The 25,630-nt window shown below is 43.6% G+C and overlaps 1 protein-coding gene across 1 annotated transcript; it reads right to left on the bottom strand.

The window, feature by feature from the left end:
• Positions 1-418: 418 nt before the first annotated feature.
• LOC308379167 (caspase recruitment domain-containing protein 10) lies at positions 419-16,548 on the bottom strand (the record flags this gene model as incomplete). The annotated part of the gene is made up of 24 exons (XM_080856223.1): positions 419-623; positions 746-861; positions 956-1,062; positions 1,515-1,673; positions 1,984-2,083; positions 2,204-2,270; positions 2,356-2,596; positions 2,866-2,989; positions 3,296-3,467; positions 4,126-4,249; positions 4,460-4,506; positions 4,616-4,704; positions 4,818-4,855; positions 5,039-5,075; positions 5,196-5,294; positions 5,531-5,701; positions 5,874-5,999; positions 6,187-6,306; positions 6,620-6,799; positions 7,130-7,268; positions 7,830-8,016; positions 8,303-8,440; positions 8,727-8,966; positions 16,389-16,548. 24 exons carry the CDS (start codon positions 16,546-16,548, stop codon positions 419-421), a joined length of 3,186 nt encoding a protein of 1,061 aa, XP_080712349.1.
• Between the last annotated feature and the right edge of the window lie 9,082 nt (positions 16,549-25,630).

Raw genomic sequence — 25,630 nt, 5'->3', positions numbered from 1 at the left:
ACTGGAATAACATGCAGCTTTTCCAACTTTGTTTTTTGGGGTTTCTGCTGGTGTATTCATGCTCACTCACACAGTCGTTCTGCAATCCTTACAACAGTAATGTACCTCTTACATAAATATCAATGTGGGCCCTCCATTTCATGCTTACTTCCATGGACATACCAGTGACCTCAAACAATAAAAGCAAAGTCTGGTCTGATTTTTTGCTGCCATTTTGTCCCTTACCACAAAACCATGACCAATAAGTTCTGTCCTCTTGAGACCGTTTACAATGTTTTTGCAATTCTCCCCCTATACATGCACCAATCCTTCACCATCATTCCATCCCCAGCTACAGTATTCTAACTGTCAGAGAAGAGACCATTACAAATCCAGGGTATCTACCATTTTAAGGCATATTGTTGTAATTGTACAGTATCTACTGAAGTCGGTCCAGCTCAACCCAAACCACTTCCCTCTGCAGGTTGTGGATGGCATTGCGGATTGCATTCAGGAGTTCCTCTGTACAGCTCCAGGTCCCTGGCTGCAGAGTGTAGTACAGCAGAGGTAACGTTTCCAGCTGCAGTGCCTCTGAATGACAGACCGCCATAACTTCGTCTTCGGTACAACCAGAGAGCAGCTTCCTATTGTAGTTTAACAATGGGTTAAATACAGTATTTAATTGTTGCAACTACAAAAGAGATACACCCAAACAAGGTTGAAGTGAAATCAGATGCAAATGTTGTGAACGAAGATAGAAACCTACTTGAACTTTCGCCCCTTTTTGTCCTTGGGTTTGATGTGGATAACAATGGGATACACACCCTGTCTCAGAAGGGCTTCAACACTTGCAAGGCCCAACTCCAGAAGACAGTGTTTGTCCTACATTAACAAAATAGGTAATTTCAGCATGCTTGTGAGAGGCTGTATGAGAGATGCTGCCTTTGTGTTTGTTTACAAGGCTCATAAAACCCACCTGGCCAATAACATCCTGAATGGACTGTAGTCGTATTCCCAGAGCTTGTGCAGAAGACTGAAGTAGAAACACCTTCTTGTCATGTCTCTCTGAGACAGGGATCGGCTCTTGAATGTGAACAAAAAAAGTCTTCTTACAGACGCAGTCAAGTGAACATTTGTCAGTCCATATTTAAATAAATACCTCATTATATGCCTGTTAATATTGATAGTATTAATTGTATACCATATATTTGGAAGACTTAGTCTTAGATATGACCAGTCCAGGTAAAAGGATTAATCTTGTACAATGGTGGCCACCAAGGGAGAGACAGACGTTTCACTCCTAGAGAGCTCAACCTAAGAATCTTCTAAATTAGCCATTGCAACATTTCAGTTATATGCCCTCTGAGTACAAGGGGTGACAAGTCTCTGAACCATTTGCTGAAACCTTTAACACCTCAGGACAATCTCTCTCTTAACAGAATATTTAACCAAAAATGCTTACATTCTAACCTAAGTCCAAATAAAAGCACAATTACGGTATATGCTATTTATGATCACTCTCTGTACTCCCATACCTGCGTGGCAGGTATTGAAGTCCAGGCCAGATTCAGCTGGCTGCAGTAGTCGTTCAATAAGAGCGTGGGAAAGTAGGGAGGGGGAGAAGATTACAGGCCGCTTAGACTGGACAGTCACTGGCCGCACCATACTGTAAGGAATCAAGTGCTCCTCGTGACCTGTCATGACATATACACAATGCATACACACACACACACACACACACACACACACACACACACACACACACACACACACACACACGCCAGGTCATTGGTGTAGGTAAATAAATATACCCCAAATGATTACATTGTTACATCATTATAAATGTGTAAAGTCAAGTCAACAACAATTTTCGTTAGCTTTTATGCTGAAATTTTGATAACTGCATGCAGTTGTAATTTATATGTAATCCTCATCATATATATATGGTCAGAGTTACTGAAAAATGATTACCCTTTAAATTACATTGCTTCCTGAAATGCTTACCTTTCCTAAGTGTGTAGATGACCCGGGAGGTGGATCCAGTACGTAAGTTTGGAGAGACAGCTTTAACCAGTCGCACCTCCCCTGTGCCTCTCCTGCAGAACTACATGGAGCGAGAGATGAAAGAGAGCTACACTCAGCACTGGGTCATATCATAGGATTAGCAGCCGCTAGTGATGTCTCAATAGTGAAGGTAGTAGTGTCTCAAGATAGTCAGCCATACCCTCTTTTTAATGTTCTTCTGCCCTTTGGCTAGAGTGCGCAACTTCACAAGTAACAACTGTTGAGCCCTGAGAGACAAAAGAGACGAGCAGTGAGTTAAAAGGTTTTTCCTTAGGTTTGGCATTGTCAAAGATGAGAAAATGTCACCGCTACCTGTTGTAATTTGGCATGGCACCAGTCTGTAGGGGCTTGGCAGTGTGAGGGTCGACGCGGCAACCACGCCACTGGTACTTCCCATTGTAGCGCGTGTCTGTGACATGGAATATGTCATTGCAGCTCACCCCCAGACAGGTAGGGTCACCAATGGAGTCCATGTCCAGGTTTACTCTCACATAGAAGTCATCTGCTCCAGTGAAGGAGGTGGAGGCTATCTGCTCACACAGTTGTGAGTAACCTAAGACATCAGAGGGGTGGGATACTTCACTGTCCTTTTATAGTCATTAACCACTGCTTAGGGTTTATCTGTATATATCAGTGTGCATAAAAGAAACCACCATGGTCTAAATCTTTCCTTGTTATCCTCAATGAAACAATGAGTGCCAAATCCAAACATTTGAATAATAATCTTCAACAGAAACAGGCAATAATCAAAGAGTCCTACATAGAAGTTAACTTTTTAATTTGACCATCATCAGATGTGGGTAAGTAGAGAGTTGACTTTACCTTCTGGATTTAACTTGTGTTTGAGAGAGGAGGGGTCAGCCCACCACCGAAGGGAGAAATGAGCAACCTCCCCTGTGCACTGGGAGAAGACAACATTGCCATCCCCTGACAGAACGTGCTCCAGCTGGGTCGGAACCAGAGGGAAGGAAGAAATATTATGTATCACCACCATAGCCATGTTGTGCTGAATGATTCTTTCACAGTCATTTTTACTGAAATCCTGAATGGTTTCTAATTTACCATTCACTAATTGTAATGTATCTATGCATGTTAGGTTAGGTAAACACTTACATCAACAATATCAGGGCTATAGTTAATCCAACAATCCAATTTTACAGTGCATGTAATGTGTAGGCAGTGTACTTTTATGTATGTTGTTCTATAATGGACAGTGTTTATGTCTGTCTGTGCATCGGTGGTAAGTTCTCACCTCCAGTAACTCACTGCCTTCCTTGAGCCCACACTGTTCAGCAGGAGACCCAGGCTTCACGCTCTGTATAAATATCCCTGTGTGGTTGCCCCCAATAATGGTGATGTCATCAGCCAGGCTGAACTTGTTAGGTGGAGTGGGAGTGACAGGTGTTGAAGGGATGCTCTCAGGCCTGGATTGACAATGGAGTTGTTGAAGATTATGAGAGGTGCTGACATCATCCAGTAGAGAAAGTGGCCATTGGTATTGCTTTTGACAAATAGATGCACATGCAAGCTTTTTATAAAGGCCTTATGTGGCCACTAGTTCTCTAAAGTAAGTATGATTGGGAATAAGGAAGATTATGAAAGGAGCTAAAATCAAACAGAAGAGAAAGTCTGAGTCACTTTGGGACATGTCTCGAATCACCCTTCAACAGTCATTGAATTTCTCATAACAATTTGTACAAACAGCACCACAAAATCAATTACCTGCAACAGCATGTAACTCGCTCAAAATGCTTAGTTTGTGCCTTGAAAGTAAATCATGTCAGTGACACCAAAATGCAAGTCCTTTTGGGTTTGCTTTTGAACAAATTGAATTATCAATCGACATAAAAACAATCATGGTTTGAAAGCAAGAAATTCAGCAAATATTGAAAAAAAATACCATGTGCACAAATGACTAGATGATGCGTAGGTTGAACCGTTTTGAGAAATTCAATTCTGATTTGAGAAGTGTACTGAAGCAACTAAGACAAACTATAAATGCAATCTAAAAGCCTTAACAAGCCTTTACACTGGCCGTATGTAACCGCTAGTTCTCTAAAGTCAGTGTGATTGGGCTCTTACTCAGATGAACACCATGATGGTTTTCTGGGGGTTGTCAGGGGCAGGTCAGGAGGGAAAAGGTGAGACTGCAGAGAGCTCCAAGAATCCCACAAAGAGGGGACACTCTCCTCGCTTTCAAACGATCCTGCCACGTCAAAGGAAGTTATAAACCACACATTACAACATGGGGAACATTCCAGGACTTAACTCATATTCTAATAGCATGTTATATTTTGGTGCTAATATAATCATATCGATTTCAGATTGTGTTATATGTATACACTAAAAACAGGTTTATTTTCACTCTATAGTACATGCAGATTGGACAGATGGAGAAATACAAAAGATGGCTAACCTGTGGTATTCTCATTTTCATCACTGCCCCAGGAGTCCAGGTCAAACCTACACACAGATTCCTCATTTAATATCATAATAGTACCTCATGTATTTGAAAGTCTGAATGGCCATACTGAGGTTCGGTGCTGTGCTAGGCTAGGCTGCGTTGACTTACTCTGTGTTAACTCTGCGGTTGATGGAGTTTACATGAGGAGGGAAGGGGAATGTGGAGAGTCGGTTGATGTCTTTCTCACTGTCTCTGAACTTTAAAAAAAAAAAAAAAAAAACATTTTGACATATGACAAAAATATTTATAAGATGCCAAATGTCAAAATGGCAGTTTGCAGGAAAGCATATCAATGAGTCAAAACACTTACAGGACTCAGGAGATTCTCTTCTGAATTTGACCGGGAATCTGCAGGACAATGTTGGAAGAGTCACATGAAATTTCCATACATTTTATGTTTATATTCCATCTTCTATATATCTGCCAGGTTGTAAGAACATACCCTTTTGACTCTCTATGCATGGCATGAATCATCATAAAACCAACACATGACAAGCCAGCATACATTTTCACACTTTTGCTGGTACTCACCTTCTGATTTTTCACTGTGTTGACCTCTAGAGGGCGACTGTGAGACATAAAAAAACACAGTGACGCATCACAAGCAAGCATTAACTTGAACTAGACTGGAACAAATGCCAAGAACTAATGGTGACAGAAGAATTAGTTGGAATTGACAGAAGCTGACCTTGCGTAGCAGTTGGTGTGTGCTGTCTGTGTGGGGGCTTAGGCTCAGGGAACAGCAGGGACCAAAGCATTGATCTTCACTAAACAGTGATAGGTGAGACTGGGATAAAGACAGACATGTAAACATATTAGACTGTGTGTAACTGGATTTGTGTATCTAGTCATGAAACATGGTAATAACCATTAATCAAATGTGGAGATGGTGGCTTTGTTACAGAAACCAGTATAAACTGGTTAAATAAACAGAAACTATTTAAAAAAAGAATAATAACCGTGTGCATCAGTGTGTATGTAAATGAAAACTGCACTGATTGTGGCTGAGACATGCAGACTCACACAATGGTGACAGGGGGCGCTCTGCTCCTGTCTCTTTTCCTTGTGTTCCTCAAGGTCTCTCTGCAGCTGCTCCAGATTGGCCTGCAGCTCGGTGATGCGTTTGCGCAGTCGGTTCTTATCCAGCAAACAGTCAGTGAACTCCAGTTGCAGGCTGTCACGGCTGCGCAGAGCCTGCCGACAACACAAACTAGTTCAAAATATGCATAGGATAGGATCTTCACCTTTAAAAAGACGGTAAAACCCTTGGCAGGGCAAAGTGTTAATGTCAAATTGTTGCCAGTCTATCAGATAAACATAGAAGACAGAGCACAGATATCTCTAGATACATTTGTTAATCACAGACCTGATCCCTCTCTTTCTCCAGCTCCATGATCTGGTTAAAGTAAGAAATGCTCCTCTTCTGGTCTGTCTCCCAGTCCAGCTGCAGGGTCTGCACCTTCAGCTGCAGCTGGTCATACTGAGACTCTAGCTACAAGGAACAACAACGACAACAACAACAACACACACACGCAACATTTATTTGTACATATAAAAAAAAAGTCAGCACATTGTCATTACCTTTTCATCACATTATCAGAACACCACCATTTATCACAAATAGCCAGAGGACAAACATGCAATAGGATCACTGAGACCTTTGTACTCCCACACCTTACCTTGTCCCTTTGCGTTTCAGCACTCTCTAGCTCCCCCTGTAGTTTGACGATGGTGGCGCACAGCTCCTGCCTCTGCTCGGCAGCTTCCCTGCGGTCCTGCTGCACGATGTCCAGAAGGGCCTACAGGTACACAGGACACATCATCAGTGACGACTGACGAGTTACAAATTACTCTCACCCACGTACCAGAGCACAAACCAGGCGTTAATTAGTTCTAGGGCAGACTCTACTGACAAGTCTTTCTCTCTTTGTATCAGCTGTCACCAGTCTAACACATTCTTTTCAACAAATGATTAACTTGTGTCCTCTGGTGAGGAGCAACTTCAAACAGAAAGCTTGTCAAGGTATATCCAATGTCAAGGTAAATCATTATTTCCAAAACCATAAAAGTGTGTTTGAAGAAAGCGCATTCTAGGGTGGATGACCGTCTCACCTGCGTCCTAATGTGTTTGTCCCTTTGGAAGTCGGCTTCCTGGAGAGCCTTTGGTACATCTGAAATGATATCCAGGTTGATGGACGCCACACTGATGCGTTTGCTGTGGGCATTGTTGTTGGATTGGTTACCGTCCGCTCTTCTTTCTGCTTCCTGCAATCTGTTCCTCAGTTGTTCAACCTGGCAGTTAAACATGGTCACTTTTGTAGTACCATAAATATTTTTCATAATATATTTTTTCCAAATATCAAGACCCTTTAGTGCAGCTAGACGTGCAAGATGCTTCAATTCATAGGTTTAATTTCTAACAGTAAAATATGCACTTGCATGGTCTATTGCCTTATGTGAAAGCATCAATTATATGTACTGTGGCAAAAATTATATCAGACATGGATTTGTGTTTTCATACCTTAATACTCTCTGCCCTCTCTAATACAAACTCCCCAAGATTTCATTGATCCACACTGTAATCCTGTCCCCCAGCCATCCTGCCCTTGGCACCGTATTTACCTGTTCCAGCAGCTCTCTCTCCCGAGCAGAAGCCATGCTCTGCTTCTCCAGGGCCCGGGAGTACTTGACCGCCTGCTCCAGGTGTCTCTCCTTCAGCCGGCCCAGCTCACGACTGCTCACCTCCCAGTCCTGCCTCAGTCTGAGAAAGAACAGGCTCCGCCTCAGCCAAGGACTTTAATAGTAACTTTCAATCTCATATTGCCTTCAGGGCATTGATGACAAGTCTACTGACCAACATTAATATACATCAACCAAAACTGACTAACATTATATAAACAGGTGATCTGTGCTGATTTAAGGAGCATGTTCTTATTAAGTGGATTCATTGTTTTCCTTAAAAAAAATAATGATGTGGGTGTGATCTTTTACATGTAAACAGCATTTTCTACCTTGTCATGTTCTCTTTACCATATACTGTATGATTAATAAACTATTCACCATCATGTGAGCCTGCAATATTTAAGTTCAATGTCACATATGTGTCAATCTCTAGATGTTCTGCATCCCTCACCTGTTCTCTTTACTTCCCATGTTCTTCATGTTTCGTGTGTGTGTGTGTGTGTGTGTGTGTGTGTGTGTGTGTGTGTGTGTGTGTGGGTGTGTGTGTGTGTGTGTGTTGTGTGTGTGTGTGTGTGTGTGTGTGTGTGTGTGTGTGTGTGTGTGTGTTTGCCTGTGTGTGTGTGTTCGTGTGAGTGGCTACCTCTCTTGCTGAATGCGGTCAGTGCGCAGCTCATGTGCCTTTCGCTCGGCACGGCTACGCTCCTCCTCCGCCATACGGCAGCGCTGCGACAGGCGGCGCTCACACAGCCGTCTCCCCCGGAGCTGCTCCCGCAGCTTACGCACCTCCAGCAGCAGGAACTGAGTCAGGCCCTCAGGACCATCCTCCTCTGCAGAAAACAGGACACAAGAGACCGTGTGGGCCAGGGCAGGACACAAGGGACAGGGATAGACAGGGACAGGGATATAGGGGCAGAGGGGCAAAGGAGAGGGTCATAAAATGGGATGGGATGCAGGAGTCAAGACCGAGACGTTTTGGGAGAGGGGACAAGAGACAAGACAGACAAATGAGCTACATAAAATATTAAATTGTCTAATTTCTCATTTACACATATAGATTCACACACAAACACACACACGCACACACACACACACACACAAACACGCCTAGGATACCTAGGATGCAGGAGCAGCGCTGTGTAGGCTCTCGTCCTGTCAGCTGTGTAAACTGCTCGGGGTGGTAAAACTCCAGAGACTCCATGAAGGCCTGCAGGCCACGATGGCCCCGCTGACGCAGTATGTCCAGCAGACGACCTGGCAGGAGTCACAGAGGGTTCAAAGGTCAGGGGGACACACCCGTGGACACACCCATTAACAAACAATCCACGGCAAACACTGTACATGGAAATCAATTACATGGAGCAATGTGATTTAAAAAAATATATAATTGAAAAATGAACAATTTCTTAGTTACTAAAATAAACTATTTTCTAAAAGATCTATTTTGCCCATTTGCAAAGTACGTTCTTCATTGTGCTTCACAAATCCATTCCTCTCTCTCACTCTCCATCATCTCTCTTCTCCTGTATTTGTCTCTCACCAGCCTTGCTGATGCGCACCGGGTAGAGGGTGGAGTTGAGCACCTCATCTTCGTCCTGCTCGTCGAGGACCTTGCACTGGCGCAGATAGGGCGTAAGCTTCACCGGGTTGAGGATGCGGGTCAGCTTGTGCCTCACGCCCTCCACACGCTCCCACCACTCCTCCACACGCTCCTCGCACCAGGGAGGCTCCTCCTGGCCCTCACCCTCTTCAGGGTTCTCCCTCGCCCACACTGGCATGCCTGGAGTCGAAAAAGGAAGACACCTCTCACTCAGTTTACTCAGACATTGTGATTTACACATTTTGCAGACATTTTCACTTTCGAAGTAACTTACAGTAAAGAGCAGGTATACATTTTCAACAGAATGTGCACTCCATGGGCAGCAAACCAATGAACCTGTTATTGTTAGCACTACTAATAGTTCTTCCATGCTTCACATGCCATTCATGGTATGTGTGGGACTGAGATCTGGTTTAGTAGTACTTAGTTGTTTGTTCTCTTGTCTCTCTGTACCTTTTAGGGCCACCAAGACATGCATATTTGCACATGTTGATAAGCATTGAAACTAGTTCATAATGGTGTGATAAGAGTGATAAGAGGAAGTGATTTTATTACTTGCAAAGACCGGCAGCCTTTTTGCAAATTTATTTTGAAACACTGTTAATGACTTCAGAATATATTAATCAAGTGCCTTGTATTAATATATACCTTGTATGAATCATGTAGTTATGTAAGCAGGAACATGGCTTTTCTGTGTTTCTGTGTGTGTGTAACTTAGATTATTAGGTGCCAGGTGTTTAGACCAGAGGTGATAAGAAGGGTCGAACTATGCTTCTTCCGACCTTGTGCAAAACTGCCATCCTTGCAAGACAGGGAGCCTCGGACGTAAGAGACCCACCACATGGATATCCCTGCAGACAAATTGTTTTGGTGCCAGAGAACGGTAAACTTCTATCTATATAAAACTTGTGCCCATTGTTTAATATGGCTTCTCTCTCGTCTGCTGCAGGCTGTGAGTAAGCCCGGGCTCCCTCTCTCTCCAACGGTGCAACCCCATGCCACCGTTGTGAGCGACGCGATCTCTAAACCCAATGCATTTCAATGAGAGCCAATCCATTGTGACGTAAATTAGCGATCTGAGCGACGCGTCCGTTGAAAATTCGAACATGTTGAAACTTATGCAAATGAGGAGCGATATTTCCCGGCAGCAGCCAATGAGATTGTTTGGTGTCGTCTTTGACAGTTGGACTGTATGCTATTTCCACACGCTACACCACGCCCACTCAAAGCGATGGAAGTCGCTCACAACGGTGGCATGGGTTTGCACCGCAAGAGGGGGTCGTACTTCTCTCTGACCTGCCAGGACGTGGGTGAGCCCAATGATCTTGTTGTTGTTAACTATTAAATATACTTATATGCAACTCCGGAGTCCTGAGGTAACTTGAGTGAATTTCACCTATCATAATTGGGGGCTCGTGTCTGGGATTCCAACAACCTGATCGACTTTTCGCACTGGGCTAATCATCAGGACCTGAACCATACGGTTGAGTACGAGACTCCGCTTTTCTAAAACCTCTGCCTTGAATTGGAAGGAGGCCAGTGCCTGCCAGCGAGGAGAGCCAAGGGTGAAGGAATCGAACAGGACTGGGGATTGGACTCCGAGCTGTGTGTGAGTATATTGTTTGTTTGTTGTGAGTGCATGCTAGTTCATGGTTCTATGGTTTGTTTGGTTTTGTGTACAGTACACTTGCCTTCCTGTTCAAATAACACTCTAAGGATAAATTAGAGATATATCCACTTAGCCAAATGTGTTTTTGAGCCTGAACAAACTCTCTGGGATAAATGAGCGATATCCCCTTGGCCAAATGTGTTTTCAAGCCTGAACAAACTCTCTGACCCTATTCCTAGACAACTCCGGAGAAGTCTCTTAAATGTCTATTCCCCTTTGCCTCATGTTTTCCTGTGGGGTTGAGACTAACTTTTGAGGTATATTCCTGAAAAAATTGCTAGAGTTACAGATACTCCTGGGTGCTGAGGTATATTCCAGTCTCCTTAAGAGACAAATCATAGTTATAGAGATACTCCTGTCTAGTCGAATACAAAAAAACAGGTATCTAAATTTGAAGATGTCGAAGTATAGTCCGGTCTCCGAGGAAGAATTGACTAGAGTTACCAATTTTTTTTTGTAATATTCCAGAGGAGACGAATTAGGAGAGTTATCTCCGGTCCCCTGGGAGGCCACTGGGTGCGGCAAACATAGCAAAAGGCTATACGAGGGGAGACGAATTAGGAGAACTATTTCCAGTCTCCTTAAGAGACAAAACATAGTTATAGAGAAACCCCTGTCTAGTCGAATACAAAATAAATAAATGATATATATAAAAAAACAGGTATCTAAATTTGAAGATGTACATCAGTTAGATGGGGATGTGAAATGAATGGTCATGAGAGGTGGATCACAATGGGTAAATATGGCTTATATCTAATTATAAGACTGATCTTGCATTACTGAGGTGCCTTGACACAAAACCAGTAGGGGACTGATCACCCCAGGGAAATTCCCTGGCCTCAACCTCCTCACAAAACGAGTGAGACGGAGGACCTCTGGTCAGGCTTGGGTTGACTCAGCATTGTGATCTCAAGAACAAACTATGAGAGTCTGGAAATGAAAACATAACTAACCCTTGTGTGGAGATCAGACAATTATCTTGCATGGCTGTGTTGCTATCGCAGCTTCGTATCACCATTGAGCGCTGTGTGACATTAAACCCAGCTACACTTTTACCTACCGCAGAGGATGGTGATCAACATGATTGTGTAGCAAAGACAAAAAAAACAGGCAGCCAGAGCTGACATACGAGATGTGCTTTTCCAGAAGTTGATTTAACTATGTCTGTTGATGGTTCAAGCAAAAAAGAACCTTGATGGCAGTTACACAACTGCTTACACTATAGTCACAGCGTCAAAAACGTTGAAAGCAGAGCCACTACTTCCACACTTTTCCGCACAGGCAGCGGAACTAATTGCACTGATTGCGACAGGGAGCCTCGGATGTCAGAGACCCACCACATGGTAATCCCTGCTGAGAGAGGGCCCATGCTTCCCTCTGACCTGCCAAGACGTGGGTGAGCCCAACAAGCTTGTTGTTGTTGTCTAATAAATATACTTATATGCAATCCATAGTCCTGAGTTAACTTGAGTGCATTTTTACCTAACAAGAGGTTAAGGAATGCCCAGCAGAGACCAACTGCATGATCCAATATACAGCATACTATAGTGTGAATTGATTCAAGGAGTATTAATTAATAATTCAAAACATTCACAATAGAAGACCACAGAACTAATTGCATTCCTGACGCATCACCACAAACCAATTAATAAAAAATACCACAGCCACAAAGAATGACTGAACATGCCTGGTTTTGAAGGGTATGTTTCTTTATGCAACACAACTGAAAAATAACATTTTGCCAAAATACTACACTCAGCAGCCCACACCACTATGCAGGTTTTTCACAGACAGAATTTGCATCATACTTTAGTTTTAGCAAGTAAAGGACATGATCTACCAACACCACATAGAACACACCAACCATCTTCCATGTGGAATGAGGGAGCTGCCCCAGTCTTAAGTTATGTCTATGTGAAAATGTGCCCGTGGTGATGATGATTTGGGGAGGGGATCATTCCACACACTATATTAATGTTGCTTTATCTCTTGGGACGGACTAATGGAGGGCACTGAGCTGAGCATAATGGGGGACATTCCGTGTAAAAGTAGCTCCGAATCTGCACCTGCAAACAGCAGGAGTACAGGGCACTGCCCATAAATAATGGTGAAGGAGAAGATACATGCATTGGTAGTCATAGTCTCATGGGAAAAGAATGCAGACTTCTGTCAGAACTTTGTTCTCACACTCCCTTCATACAAGAAAAATCTGATAAAAATGACAAGTAGGTCAAGATGTGTGGGTGTATGAGAGGGGGGCCTTCAGCCGACTTGTGGGCACTTGATCAGCACCTCACTAAGGAGAGAAAGCCTACTCATCTTGCCTATGGTATTTATTTGGCTGATGTGATGCGTTACAACCAAAGCCCAAAGCCAATGAAAACAAACATGCACAGCCACAAAACACAAGACAAGTTCAAACATGGCACAAACCTTGAACAGGATGAAAAACACCTGCCTTATAAGTGCCATACAATATCATATTGTACGATTCTAATTAATCTAATTCATGAACTATACCATTCACTGACATACTTGTGAAGTGACAAAGATACTACTTGGTCACAGACACAGAGAGGATGTGCCACTCTAGGCTTGCTGTTCTTCATGATGACAGGTTATCTGAATAACATGATCATATTACAAAACAAAAAAAAGACCTGCCCAGGTCATAATTAAAAAGGTGACGAAATTATTAAAAGTCACTTGTTTAAGCTTTAACCTCGAAATCTATCTTGAATTTCATTATTTTATTTTAAAGAACAAGTTACCGGTAATCCCATGGTGATATACTAGTATTTACATATTTAAGAAACCTGAAGAATGTGTCTGTTTCATGTTTGCAAGTGACCCATTTAAAACCTACCACAATCGTCAAACCGTGGTCTAGTTTATGGACAGTTTATGGGTAGGGTGACACATGCCCCTCTGTGGTGCCTTCCAAATATGTTGGAGTGCAAGTTAAAACAGGTCTCCACATGTTGGAATCTGCTCTCTCTCGATCTCAAGACCTGTCAATTGTTTTATTGTTACACAGATTCATGGATCTATTATTTCTCAATGTAAAATACACAAATGCACGTAGAGAAGCAGAAGCATAACCAATTGGTGTGTGCAACAAACTGGACTAACTCCCAATTGATGTCAATTGTAACTACAATGGTATTTTCCCACAGACCACTGCTATGCGTTTTATTATTATTGTACAAATGAGTCCTGTTTATCAATGTATCCTTTTATTGGTCTCGTTAAGATCCAAACTTCACAAAAATGTAAACGGAAGACGAATTGGCTTAGTGGAAACGAACAGTATTCCAAACGTTAATGAAACATATCCTTCGTATCTTTCAATATGAAAACATTCTAACGTGAAGATGGAAGTAAGTGCTTACCACTCATGGTCACCGCCGCGCGTCTGGATTATGCGAATAACACACAGGTGAATTGTCTTCAAGGAAATGTAAGACACCAAAGGAACACCTGGCAATCGCTCAAGTTAACAGTACGATATCCTGGGACGCGTACCGCAAGTTTCACTACACACTCCTCTGTCAGATCCCTGCCCACTATACGCCCACTACAACAGAACGCCCACTGCTTCCCTCGCACGACACTGCACAGGTAAATTGACATTACTTGAAAAACAATGACATCCAGCAATGGCGAATATTACACATTAGTTTTTGGTTTTAAATGTACGCACAGTCGAAGTAGCAACTGGGTGACCACTAACCTAAATTGCAATGTTCAAGCCAAGCTGCGTACTTTCTTTGCAAGAATGTGATGGTAATGAGATAATTTTTATGGACAGTTAAGAATAATGTATAGTATCCTGACGTAAACGGAAAGACTAAAACTCCAACGGTGATCCTCTCCCCGTGCAACTGCGTCGCCCTTCACCAGGTGGCGTTAGGGTCTTATGTCAGAACTCTGTAATGGAAAGTTATCTGTATGATGGTTTTGCTTGTCTTGACAAGCACCCATGTCATTTCTCTTGAAATATTACGTTCATGAAAACAAATTACTCACAGTGAAACCTGACTCATCCATCTTGCCTTCAAGAGGTAGATTAGGATGCATTGCCTATCAACAACAGCCATGCCCTTAACAACAAAGACTGTGATGCCCTTGCTTATGCAATGATTCACAGATTGCTTCATATACATCATCAGAGATTCCCCAGAACAAACATTAAAGCAAAACAAAGAGCACACACACGCATCGCAATATCATCTGGAAATACTGTTGGTCATTCAAACAGAAAGCTGTTGCAATACTCTTGCGGCTCATATGGATACCTTGTGTTTGCCCAGAATATAACATCCTGCATTTTTTTATTTCTCTAAGTTACAGTCCAGAGTTACAGACAGGAAATAAAAGGGGTGCCTGTCAGACGGTGGTTTTACTTGGCGGACCGACAGGAAATGTCATGCTACCCCTCTGTCACTAAAACCCAGCACCCCACCCCACACCCTACCCAACTCCCCTACCCTGAATAAACATCCCAGCAAGGGTATCTGAAAGGCTGGAAAGGGGCAACAGCAGCACAATCACAACTGACAACATTACAGCCCTGCTGCTGCTGGGGCCTGCACACAATCAGCCTTGCTCAGAGGAAGATGTGTGCCTTGCACGCTCTGGCTCACTCTCATTCTTCACAGCAACACACCTTCATCTTGGATTGTGGTGGTTTGATAACGACGGTAACGAGCAGCAACATATGAGTGGATGAAGCCTTGGAGGCCTCCTCATAGTTTCAGGCACCGGTTTTATGTCAAGACACAACATTGCTGTCTGTGGCTCAGCATGGATGTTTCCTCTTCGCGATCAGCTGGTGCACCCCTCTGATTCTCCTTCACACTGTTCATCAGTTCATCTCTTGCATCTTCTCCCTTTGTCCCTCACTCTAACCATGGCTCTCTTTCCGGACTGCTCCAGGGCGACCGCGTTTTCTTGGAGTCACTGAAGCAATGGAGACACAGAGGGAGCATTGAAAGAGAAAAAAGAGCGTTCTAGAACCCCAGTGTTGGCTTGGTGGAATGTGCTGCCCCTGCTTAACACAAAAAAAAACACCCCGCCTTTTTCGCCTTTTACCAGAAGCCCCCCCCCCCCCCCCCCCCCTCCAATCCTGGTCATGACACAAGTCCATCGGCCCAGTAGCTCCAGCAGAATTGCCCCTTTGTCCTTCTGACTCTTTCTGTTTTGTGTGTGTGTGAGAGAAAAGAACTGCTTGGAGATTAAGGAAGTTGAACAGATTGACATGGTCCTGTAATAGAAATCTGGCTGAAAGGAATGAATGCAGACCAGTGAGTCACTCTTGGCCAGAAACAAGGCCAGAGTCTTGTCACACCAACTTAGTCCATGTTGGCAACTCTCTTATTCAGTTATGCACACAGCATGGACCGTCTGCATGATATAAACGTTGCTAAGTTTTCAAATACTGGCAGAGATCAAGCTGGTTGTCATTATTGTAGAAGACAGCTGTGTTTTACAGATATGGTTTAGTGGCATTGTTAGTGATAGCTTGCATATTTTGATAATATCTGTTCATTTCCTGTGTTGGACACTTCTCCTCTTGTTGCACAAAAATGAACTGAAATGATTACAATATCAAGATTGTTTTTACTGGAACAATTATCTTCAGAAATGCTTACAAACACACACACACACACACACACACACACACACACACACACACACACACACACCCACACACACACACACACACACACACACACACACACCAAAAAACAGTGAAAGGACTCATAGAAGTACATCCATTATGAAAAGTGTTTTACGAAGTGTTTTTTAAAACTGTTATTGCTATTATGGTTATCGCATCCATATGTCAAATCTGGTACTCTCTTCAGCCAATCAAGTGCCTCTCCATCTTTTCCTTTCCCCTGTGGCCTCCGGTCAGTCCGAAAACTAACAACTTCCCTCGGACTCGAGACACTCCTCAAGACAGCCGATGCTCTCCACGCAGGCGTGCGGAAGCATGCGAGTAAACAGGAAAGCTCCAGGTGGTCCCCCGCCCGGTCCACAGCCGAACCAGAACCACTTAATCCCGCACTTAAACACCAGACCTGACATTGTGAACACGTGTTGGACAGAAGGTGTGTGCCGTGTCAAGTCAATGAATCTAATGCATCGATAGGCTCTGCAGATGTCTGAGGGAAACAGCTGCTTAATAGGACGTGCACGAAGGAAGGACGTTAAACTCTCACGCAAGACTGTCATTTTTTTTACTGTAAGTAAAAGAATTGAGATGTGGGTGGGGTGGGGGTTGACACTGCAACTGCTACAGTCAGTCACTTCATAAATGGCCTGTTGTTGCTGAACAAAGCATACCAACGGTGCCTCTCTTCCAAACCATGGAGGCCTATACAAGGATCTGGGCATAGAGCCGGAAAGACAAGCACAGCCACATCCACAGGGGCTTTATTTCCCATGAGGCCTTGAGGGCCAGAGGCAGACCACTGCAGTGACATAAAATGCGGCGCAAACTGGCCGTATTAGCCTCGGCGCATGGCAGGGTATCAACAATCTGCAGTTGCTGGAGCCGCAGCATAAAAATGTAGAATTTTAGAAATGCGACCGGTTTCATCCCCAACTCAAAATTTCATCCCCGCTTGCATCAACCTTAAGAGAACTGAACACCTTCACACGAACACTACACAAGCACACACACAGCTGCCATTTTATTCTCCAGCTCTCACAGAGCTCTCATAATACTGTGGTTCTTGTTAACGTTGTAATCATTGGGTGTAACATTGCTATTTAAATATGCACACTGTCTGCCACACATACTGCATATACAGTCAGCTATGCCAACCACAACTCGAAGACACAGACCTATAACTACTTTAGAAAAATGCCACATGTTTAGCGTTGTTAAATTAGTTTCAGCTCACTTAAAAAAGTTACATAAAAAACTTTTGCATGGGATTTATTCCCAGCTATTTAAATGCCTGGATGCAACTTCCTGAGAGTTTGTGGTCATAATGGTGTTTCTGGTATCAGCTGAGCCACCACAAACAGTACTGAAAACGAGTTGTCCTGCAATCTTGCATGAACCACAAAGATCCATTGCTGGAAAATCATGTTGTGTTTACAATAACTACCTCAGCTGTCCTGAAGAAAATTACAGGCATAGGTATAGTCATTGTGTGTGCGTGTGCGTGTGCGTGTGCGTGTGCGTGTGCGTGTGCGTGTGCGTGTGCGTGTGCGTGTGCGTGTGCGTGTGTGTGTGAGTTGTATGCTGTGTATGAACTACACGTGCGTAACCGAAGCCAGACCCAAAACAACACCCTAATACATCACCTCTGTGGGTGAGAGGTCAGGCAGGTCACCCAGAGACATTTTGTGAAGTTCCAGACATTCAAGCCCCTGTCCTCCCGTTTTCAGGGCCAGGGAGAGAGGCCCCCTGAGGCCCCCTGATAAAAACACAAACTAACACCCATCACAGTGGCCCTCCCAAAATCACACTCACTCCAGTACTCCTGAGCAACATGGATGACACAGAACTTTGCTATGCTTATCTCTTTCTGCTCTTACCTTTATCTTTTTTCATCTTAGTTTAAATCATGTTCAAGACATGTTGAAACTCTTGTCGGCAGAGAGATTAGACAGAGTTGCATTGGCTGAGTGGGAAAAATAGGAAACTGAGTTAAGATGACACAGACAGACCACCAGGATTCTCGAATTGTGAAAAAAGCAGCAGTTGCAGGAATTTACACCTTTCTGAAGAATGTTTTTTATAGGCAACCTGTTTGGTATATGGTCATGTAAAGGACAGATAAACACACCTGTCATTCCAACTATCCGTTTAGTAGTCCAGGTCAGAAACCCTGCAAGAAAAGTGTTTTGCCATTGTTGTTGTTTACACGTTTTTTTTTTGCCTTTGCATTGCTTTCGGGTAGGTTGCAAGTTAGCACGTTAACTTACTAACTGCTTCAAAAAGATGTCCATGTCTGTTGAACACAGTGGCTCTGCTTCACACAACTCAACTGCTGAGTAGTCTATCACCGCCCCCCCCCCCACACACACACACACGCACATACACACACACACACACACACACACACACACACACACACACACGCACACACACACACACAAACACACACACACACACACATTACCACCACCACCACCCTTTTCTGTCTCTATGAATCAGCCATGACTCAGACCGCAAAAACTCTCCCCCTGATTATACCCTCTCTTCTCATACAACCGTCTGCTGCCCCCTCCCCCCCAACCCCTAATCCCCCATGTCGTGATTGATGAAACGTGGTATGTGTTGAGTCTCTGGGAATCGGCGGTGAAAACCACCTGCTGATGTGAGTGACATGCATTAAAAAAGAGAAAAGTCTGTAAAGGAAGGGACTTTCCATACCTAGGCCCAAAGCAGTGCTGCAGAAGGCAGTATAGGCTTGTAAAACGGAAAACGTCGGTTTTCTATAGCAGTGTGTAAATTGTAGACTCAGCAGTTGTGTCTGTGTTTACTTTGGGGGTTAGAGAAAAAGATGAAGAAAAGGTTGATGTTGACCCCACGAGAGGAAGTCTGTGTGTGTGTGTGTGGGGGGGGGGGGATGGGTGCAGAGGTGAGACAGCTCATCAGTCAAGTCATGCTCATTGAAATACCTGACCCCTGAGACACACACACAGCCTATATTTAGCCTGGGTCATAAAAACAGAGAGCTGAACTCCAGAGCCTTACGACACACCCATGTGTGTATGTGTATGTAAGTGTGCTTCTGAGTGTGTGTGTGTGTGTGTGTGTGTGTGTGTGTGTGTGTGTGTGTGTGTGTGTGTGTGTGTGTGTGTGTGTGTGTGTGTGTGTGTGTGTGTGTGTGTATGTGTGTTTATGTGTGTGTGTATGTGTGTGTGTTGGGGGGGCATGCGTGTGTGTCTGCATGCTTTCGAGCTTCCTGTCTCGGCCTTACAGAAGCTCTCATCCGACAGCACAATGGTCCATTGTCTCTCTGGCCATACTGGGCTTCCTGACAAGTCAGAATCCAAGGAAACATGGGGAATAGTCCAAACAGCCACCAGAGGCTGTATGTCCACACCCCACTGTTGCTACAGTCTCCCTTTCACAAAGTCCACCCATCCAAAGTCCACCCTCAACCTCCCAGCCCGCACAAAAAACCAGAGCGCTACATTACTGCATTTTAGGACCCAACCTGATTGCCCTTATTGGATACAAAAAGTGTACTTCTAGGACACTCAACAAGTCAACTGAACCAGGATCCTTATCCACCAACCTTACTCTGCCCCTGTTTGAAATGCAAAGCTTTGGCTATGATGTCAGTAGGACAAAAGGGCATCAGCATCTGAAAGAGAGCTTAGGTGTATGGAAAGCTCATTATTTTGTATTCACATTCACAATTACAGTCAGAGAGAGCTGTGGCAACAGAACATACATGTATTAGCAGAGATACTCTCCAAAGAACACAGTGATGTCAAATCAAATCAAACACTTTTCTTCAATGTCTTGGCAAGTATGGCCTATTACCACATACAGTCATGGCCAAAAGTTTAAGAACTCTCTTGAGAAAATGTACTTTTATTCTTCTGAACATAGTGATTGCATTAGAAATTAAATGGACGCTTTTTTTGTGCCATTTTTGTGTGTTTTTAGAGAAGGCAAAACACAGCGAAATGCAATCAATCAATTTAATTTCTGATGCAATTGCATTCAGAAGAAAAAAGTACATTTTCTCAAGAGTGGTCCTAAACTTTTGTCCACAGTTGTAGATGGTCCCTGTTTGTGTCAACCTGCACCAATACGATCTAGACTGACACTGTATTCCAGCCTGCTTGCTGTAAAGGAGAACATTGTAATGCCAGTGTAATTGCCCAACTTCACAACATACAGTATATGTGCTGACACTGCAGGGGAAACCCCCACACCCCTCCCCTGTCCCCCCTCCCCCAAATACTTTTTCACCACTGTAGTTGTTCCACAAGCTACCAGAATCCACAGGCAGCCTCCACAGCCTCAACACACAGACACAGACACACACAGACACACACACACACACACACACACACACACACACACCCACACACACACACACACACACACACCCACACACACGCACACACACACACACACACACACACACACACACACACACCCACACACACACACACACACATACACACACACACCAACACCTGCACACACACACACACACACCTAAGCCTGCACACTCACACACACATTTACAGAAACAATACAGAGACAGAGACATGCACACACCCTCACAGACATATATACACACGCACAAAGGAAGGGAGCGAGACACCCGCACTTCCCCACACACACACACACACACACACACACACAAAAGTCACTCTCTTCCACCTCTTTGCGATCCAGGCAGACATCTGTGATTCATAAAGGCAGTGCTCACAGGCTCCTTAGGTATGTCAATGGCCTGGCTGGCAATGCAGCCCAACAATTCCATAAATATTTACTTCAAAGGGCATACGGTGCCAGTTAGCTGTACATGCACCATTTATTACTCTGAGTTGCTTGTTTGTATCAGTGATAATACTCATTGGCTGCCATTACCTCAACAGGGACAAGGAGATGAGTGGATATATGGACAGTGCAGAGCTTAAGTGCAGAGAAAATTTGCAGATGTAGAATGGTATCTGCCCACCAGTTGACATTCGCACAATCTGTGAGTGTTACAGTTCAGTTTTCCTTACCTGGATGTACAACGCCAGGTGGTTTCTTATGGTACATAATGAAGTGTTTTTGTGTTTGTGCCTTGAACATGTTAAAGCTATTGCAAGCAAACTGAGGGAAGTGGTCATGTGAATGAGGACTGATGAGTATTTAGGTTAGACTGTGTGATTTATGCTGTGGTTTTGATGACCACAAGCAGTAGCTCAGAAAATGGACAACTGTTGCAAGGGCCAATGCTCAGCAAAAATAGATCATGCTTAAAAGACATAGATAGATAGATTTCTCTCTCAGTTCTTGTATTGCTTTTTATCATTTCCATAAATACAGTATGTTAAACTCATGCCAGCACACACACACTAACACATACATCAAAATAGCCTATACAAATTTTAAGTCTTTAGTTAGCATGAAAAGGGTTAAAGGTTTCTTTGGCAGCCCATAGGAACTTTGTGAAAGTCATTTCCTGAGGAGAAATCCTTTTCTGTCCGAGAGGCTTCTTATCCTGTTTTACTAGCGCTCTCTCTTCCTCCGAGTGTCTCTGCCTCCTCCCTCCTCCCCTCTCACACACTCCTTTGCCCTCCTCCATCACTTCTGTTTTATTTTTATTTTTTGTAAAAATCATAAAAAAAAAATTATCACTACCCTCAATATATTCCTGAAAATTAAATAAAGGTTGAATTTGTTTTCTAGAACAGATTTATCAAAAAACATCTGTTAAGAAAAATCGTATGTGACTTATTTGAATGCTGTGAAAAGCCTCTCTCTCTCTCTCTCTCTCTCTTTCACACACTCACACGTGAGCACGTGCACACACAACCACAACATACCTACAGTATACTCCCTGTCTGTGCATCGCTCATTTTACTGGGACAAGATGGAAGTGGATTATGAATAACAGGAATGACCTCCTATCTTCAAACAAATCGTTATTACAGACTCTACTAAACACACACAATTCCATAAACATTCCCATATAAAATTCATACACATCCAAAGCCTGTGTGTGTGTGTGTGTGATGGTCGCCTTAATCATATTACAATAATAAGCACCACAGAGTATTCCCAGGCCAACGTGCATCTGTGAAGATGTGTTTATTGTGTGTGTGTGTGTGTGTGTGTGTGTGTGTGTGTGTGTGTGTGTGTGTGTGTGTGTGTGTGTGTGTGCGTGTGTGTGTGTGTGTGTGTGTGTGTGTGCGTGCGTGTGTGTGTTTATGTTGTGTTGGTATGTTTTCAATCATCCATTGAGCATGAGCGGATCACTCGCTTCTAAGCTTTGTTCTTAACTACACTGATCCCCCTCTTCCTTAACCTTTGAGCATGCCATGTGAAGAGGCTCGCCCTTTCCCAGGCTCGACTTACAGAAGCGGTGGATTCTGGGTCTCAGATGACACCCAGAGAAATAATTTGTCACCCTCGATCCTCCCTCATCACCCAGTGCCATTGCTATGCTTCCCAGCCCTTGACATGTACTCTCCAAAGTCTGCATATATTCGATGTTTACTCTACAGATATCCTCAGTGCCCCACACAGAGTCTCGACACTTTCCAGCTGTGACGTAGGTATTAAGAAACACAACACGCGGTCCATGGAAGATCTTTGAGGAGCGACCCGACTGAGAACAAGCAAACATTTTGTGGCGCAGAGAGAGGATCCTTGACTCATTCCAAGGCAAACATTGTCCCACGTACAGGAACTTCAAAGAGATCATGCACAACTGAAAAAAAGCACCAGCCACAGTACAGTTCTTTAGTGGATCTCCCCCTCACATTCATCTGCAGCTGAAAACCCAGCCCTGAAGCCCATGCCTGTCTGGGGCACGGCTGAGAAAGCTAAACGGGGTTTCTGCCTTCACAGGGTGGAGTGAGGACGCTTGGTTGCCATGCAGCTGTAAGGGGCCATCTGGGAGACACAGTCCATTGGAAGCCAACTGCGCTGTCAGCCTGTGTTAATAGCCCATACAATGATGCTGCCAAATGAAGCAGCTGAAAGTGTGCAGACAAAAGTGTCTTAACAAGATCTGCAGAGGCCAAAACCTTATTGCTATATTTAATCAGATCGTTAATTAAAAGATGGGTTTTGTTGACTGAAAGGAAGGAGAGTCTTCACACTTGATTTGGCAGCCTGATTTGGTTTAGCCGCACTGTCACAACACAACCCCAATATTTAGATCAATAAATTGTCATCCTACGCTTTGCTCATTCAGCTTCGCTCATTCAAGTCTCATTCTACTTTGATGGCAAATACTCATCCAAAAATATCCTGTCTGGTGGTTTATTTTAACCAAGAAAATCAGGATGTGTTCAGATCACACCATGATCAGAGAACATCATAGTCATCATAGTGCTGAAATGCAGAAAAAAGCTGTGACCGCTGACAATTTAATGCTATCTCACATTTGGATCATAGGAATAGATATTTGACAGCAAGAAAATATTTTAAACAAAACTATTCAAAGGTCATCAACAAACCCATTCTACTAGCTGAATTGCACCGTTAGGCGTAAACTGAGATTCATTTATGTTTTTTAAATTAATTCTAATTTTGAATGGTATTGCTCTCTATGTTATAGAGTGCAACTGAGTATGTGGAACTGTGTTTCAGCTGAAATGGCAATGCATTTATGTGAAGGGTAAAAACAAGTTTTGTGACGCTATTATGATGCCATTTTTACACTATTACGCAATTGCATGAATCTGACTATGAAGGACACATGCCTTCAGTTGTTCAATAATACCTGTGGTCTCTTTTACACTGATGATATGATTAGCCTGTACTTCCCCAAAGAACTTGTTAATGACCACTAAGAAACCGAGGTCCTATTACAGTCAGATGGTAAGCAGGAGAAAGCAGAGATTGCGGGGTGGTCACATGCAGGCATCTCATTAAACACTCTCTCAGGGTGTTTACAGGTCACAGAGGAGCACTTCACTGCAGGGGTCAGGAGTAGTGGACACTGGGAGTCAGAGCTTTAAGCTGTTCGTAAAGAGTCTGTTACTATGTCTTTTCTGATCCTAACAGTCCACTTGTGTCAAGGTATGATCTTATGTAAACGCGTAACTTATGTTTACTTTTTGCATGCTTGAGCAGTCGGCAGACCATGGCTTTCTGGGTCTCCCTTCTCTCTGGCAGGCCAGAGCAGGGTTTTGAGGCCTGCAAAAATACTCTGGCTGATGGCTTTGAGGTCCGTGGGTGTGCCTGTGGTTTCACTTACGCCCACATCAGGAAGAGCTGGCAGCTGCTGGAAGAAAGAAAGGGAGAGGGAGAGAGAGAGAGAGAGAGAGAGGAAAGCAGAGAAGGCAGAGGAGAAAAAAAACTGAGCAAAATGACAGAGGGAGAAAGAGAGAGGTAGAGAGAGAGAGAGATAGCCTAGGAGAAGGAGAAGGAGCTGGCTTTGATATCTAACAATGACGTTTTAGCACGAGAACCAATTTCCTATCCAAAAACCTGAAGCAGAGTTTGATGTTGGGAAGGAAGCAAACAGGAGTGCAGGACCAGGGTGAAGACGGGCTGCTCATAGTGAAGAGTCTGGCGGACGTGTGCCATGGCTACTGTACTCCCTCCCTCTGATTCAGCCCAGCTCGTTTCATTCAAGGTGTTGGCAGAAAAATCACAGAATCAGACTGAAATCTGGTCTGATCTAACGAGGTGAGACAAAACAGAGTGGAAAAGAGATGGGCAGAACAAGATGAGGGGGAAGAGACTGTGGTCGTTGCCTTCCTTGGGGCTCATTTCTGACCAACATCCAAAGAGAAACTATTTTTTTTAGTCCACTGAAATAGCTGGAGTACTTCAGCCTGTTTTCTTTGGAATGGGTTGGAAAGGGCAACATAAGGGGAGGGGCAAGGAGAACACAAAATTAAGAGGAAAACAAAATCAGTGCAAAGAGTGGGAGAGCAAATTAAGAGAAAGAGAGAGACAGAGAGAGAAAGAGAGAGTGACAGATTCATTCTCAGGAGTCTCACCTAATTTGTGAGACACAAATGCATCATGTGGAGCATCTGTAAAATAATGTGTCTGTGCTGACACTGTCAAACCCTGAGCTCTAGTTGACGGGAACAGCATGCCAGACGTTTACAGCATTGTTGTAAGCTTTATCACATCATTACGCGTGTTTTGGCAATGTGAAGTTCTTGGCTACCACAATGAAACATGACTCAAATTTCAGGATTTACTCAAACTACCGCTTTCACACCTTTTCAGTACAAATGATCCTCTAGGTATATAGATAGATAGATAGATGGATACTTTATTAATCCCGAGGGAAATTTAGCTAATCTAGTAGCTTATACACATATACACCTCACCGACATACTTACATAAATCACATATACATAGGGAGAAGAATATTTACACGGAGTGTTTACAGATACAAGAATGGGTACAGAATGCAATGATTGTGACAGTGACGGTGTGTTGTTGGTGTGTTGTCCAGGAGGAAAGTGTTATTGTGCTGCTGGTGTGGATAGTTTA

The sequence above is a fragment of the Sprattus sprattus genome, assembly GCF_963457725.1.
Source record: "Sprattus sprattus genome assembly, chromosome: 18".
Lineage (NCBI taxonomy): Eukaryota > Metazoa > Chordata > Actinopteri > Clupeiformes > Clupeidae > Sprattus > Sprattus sprattus.
This window is presented reverse-complemented; position numbering and strand designations above follow the sequence as displayed.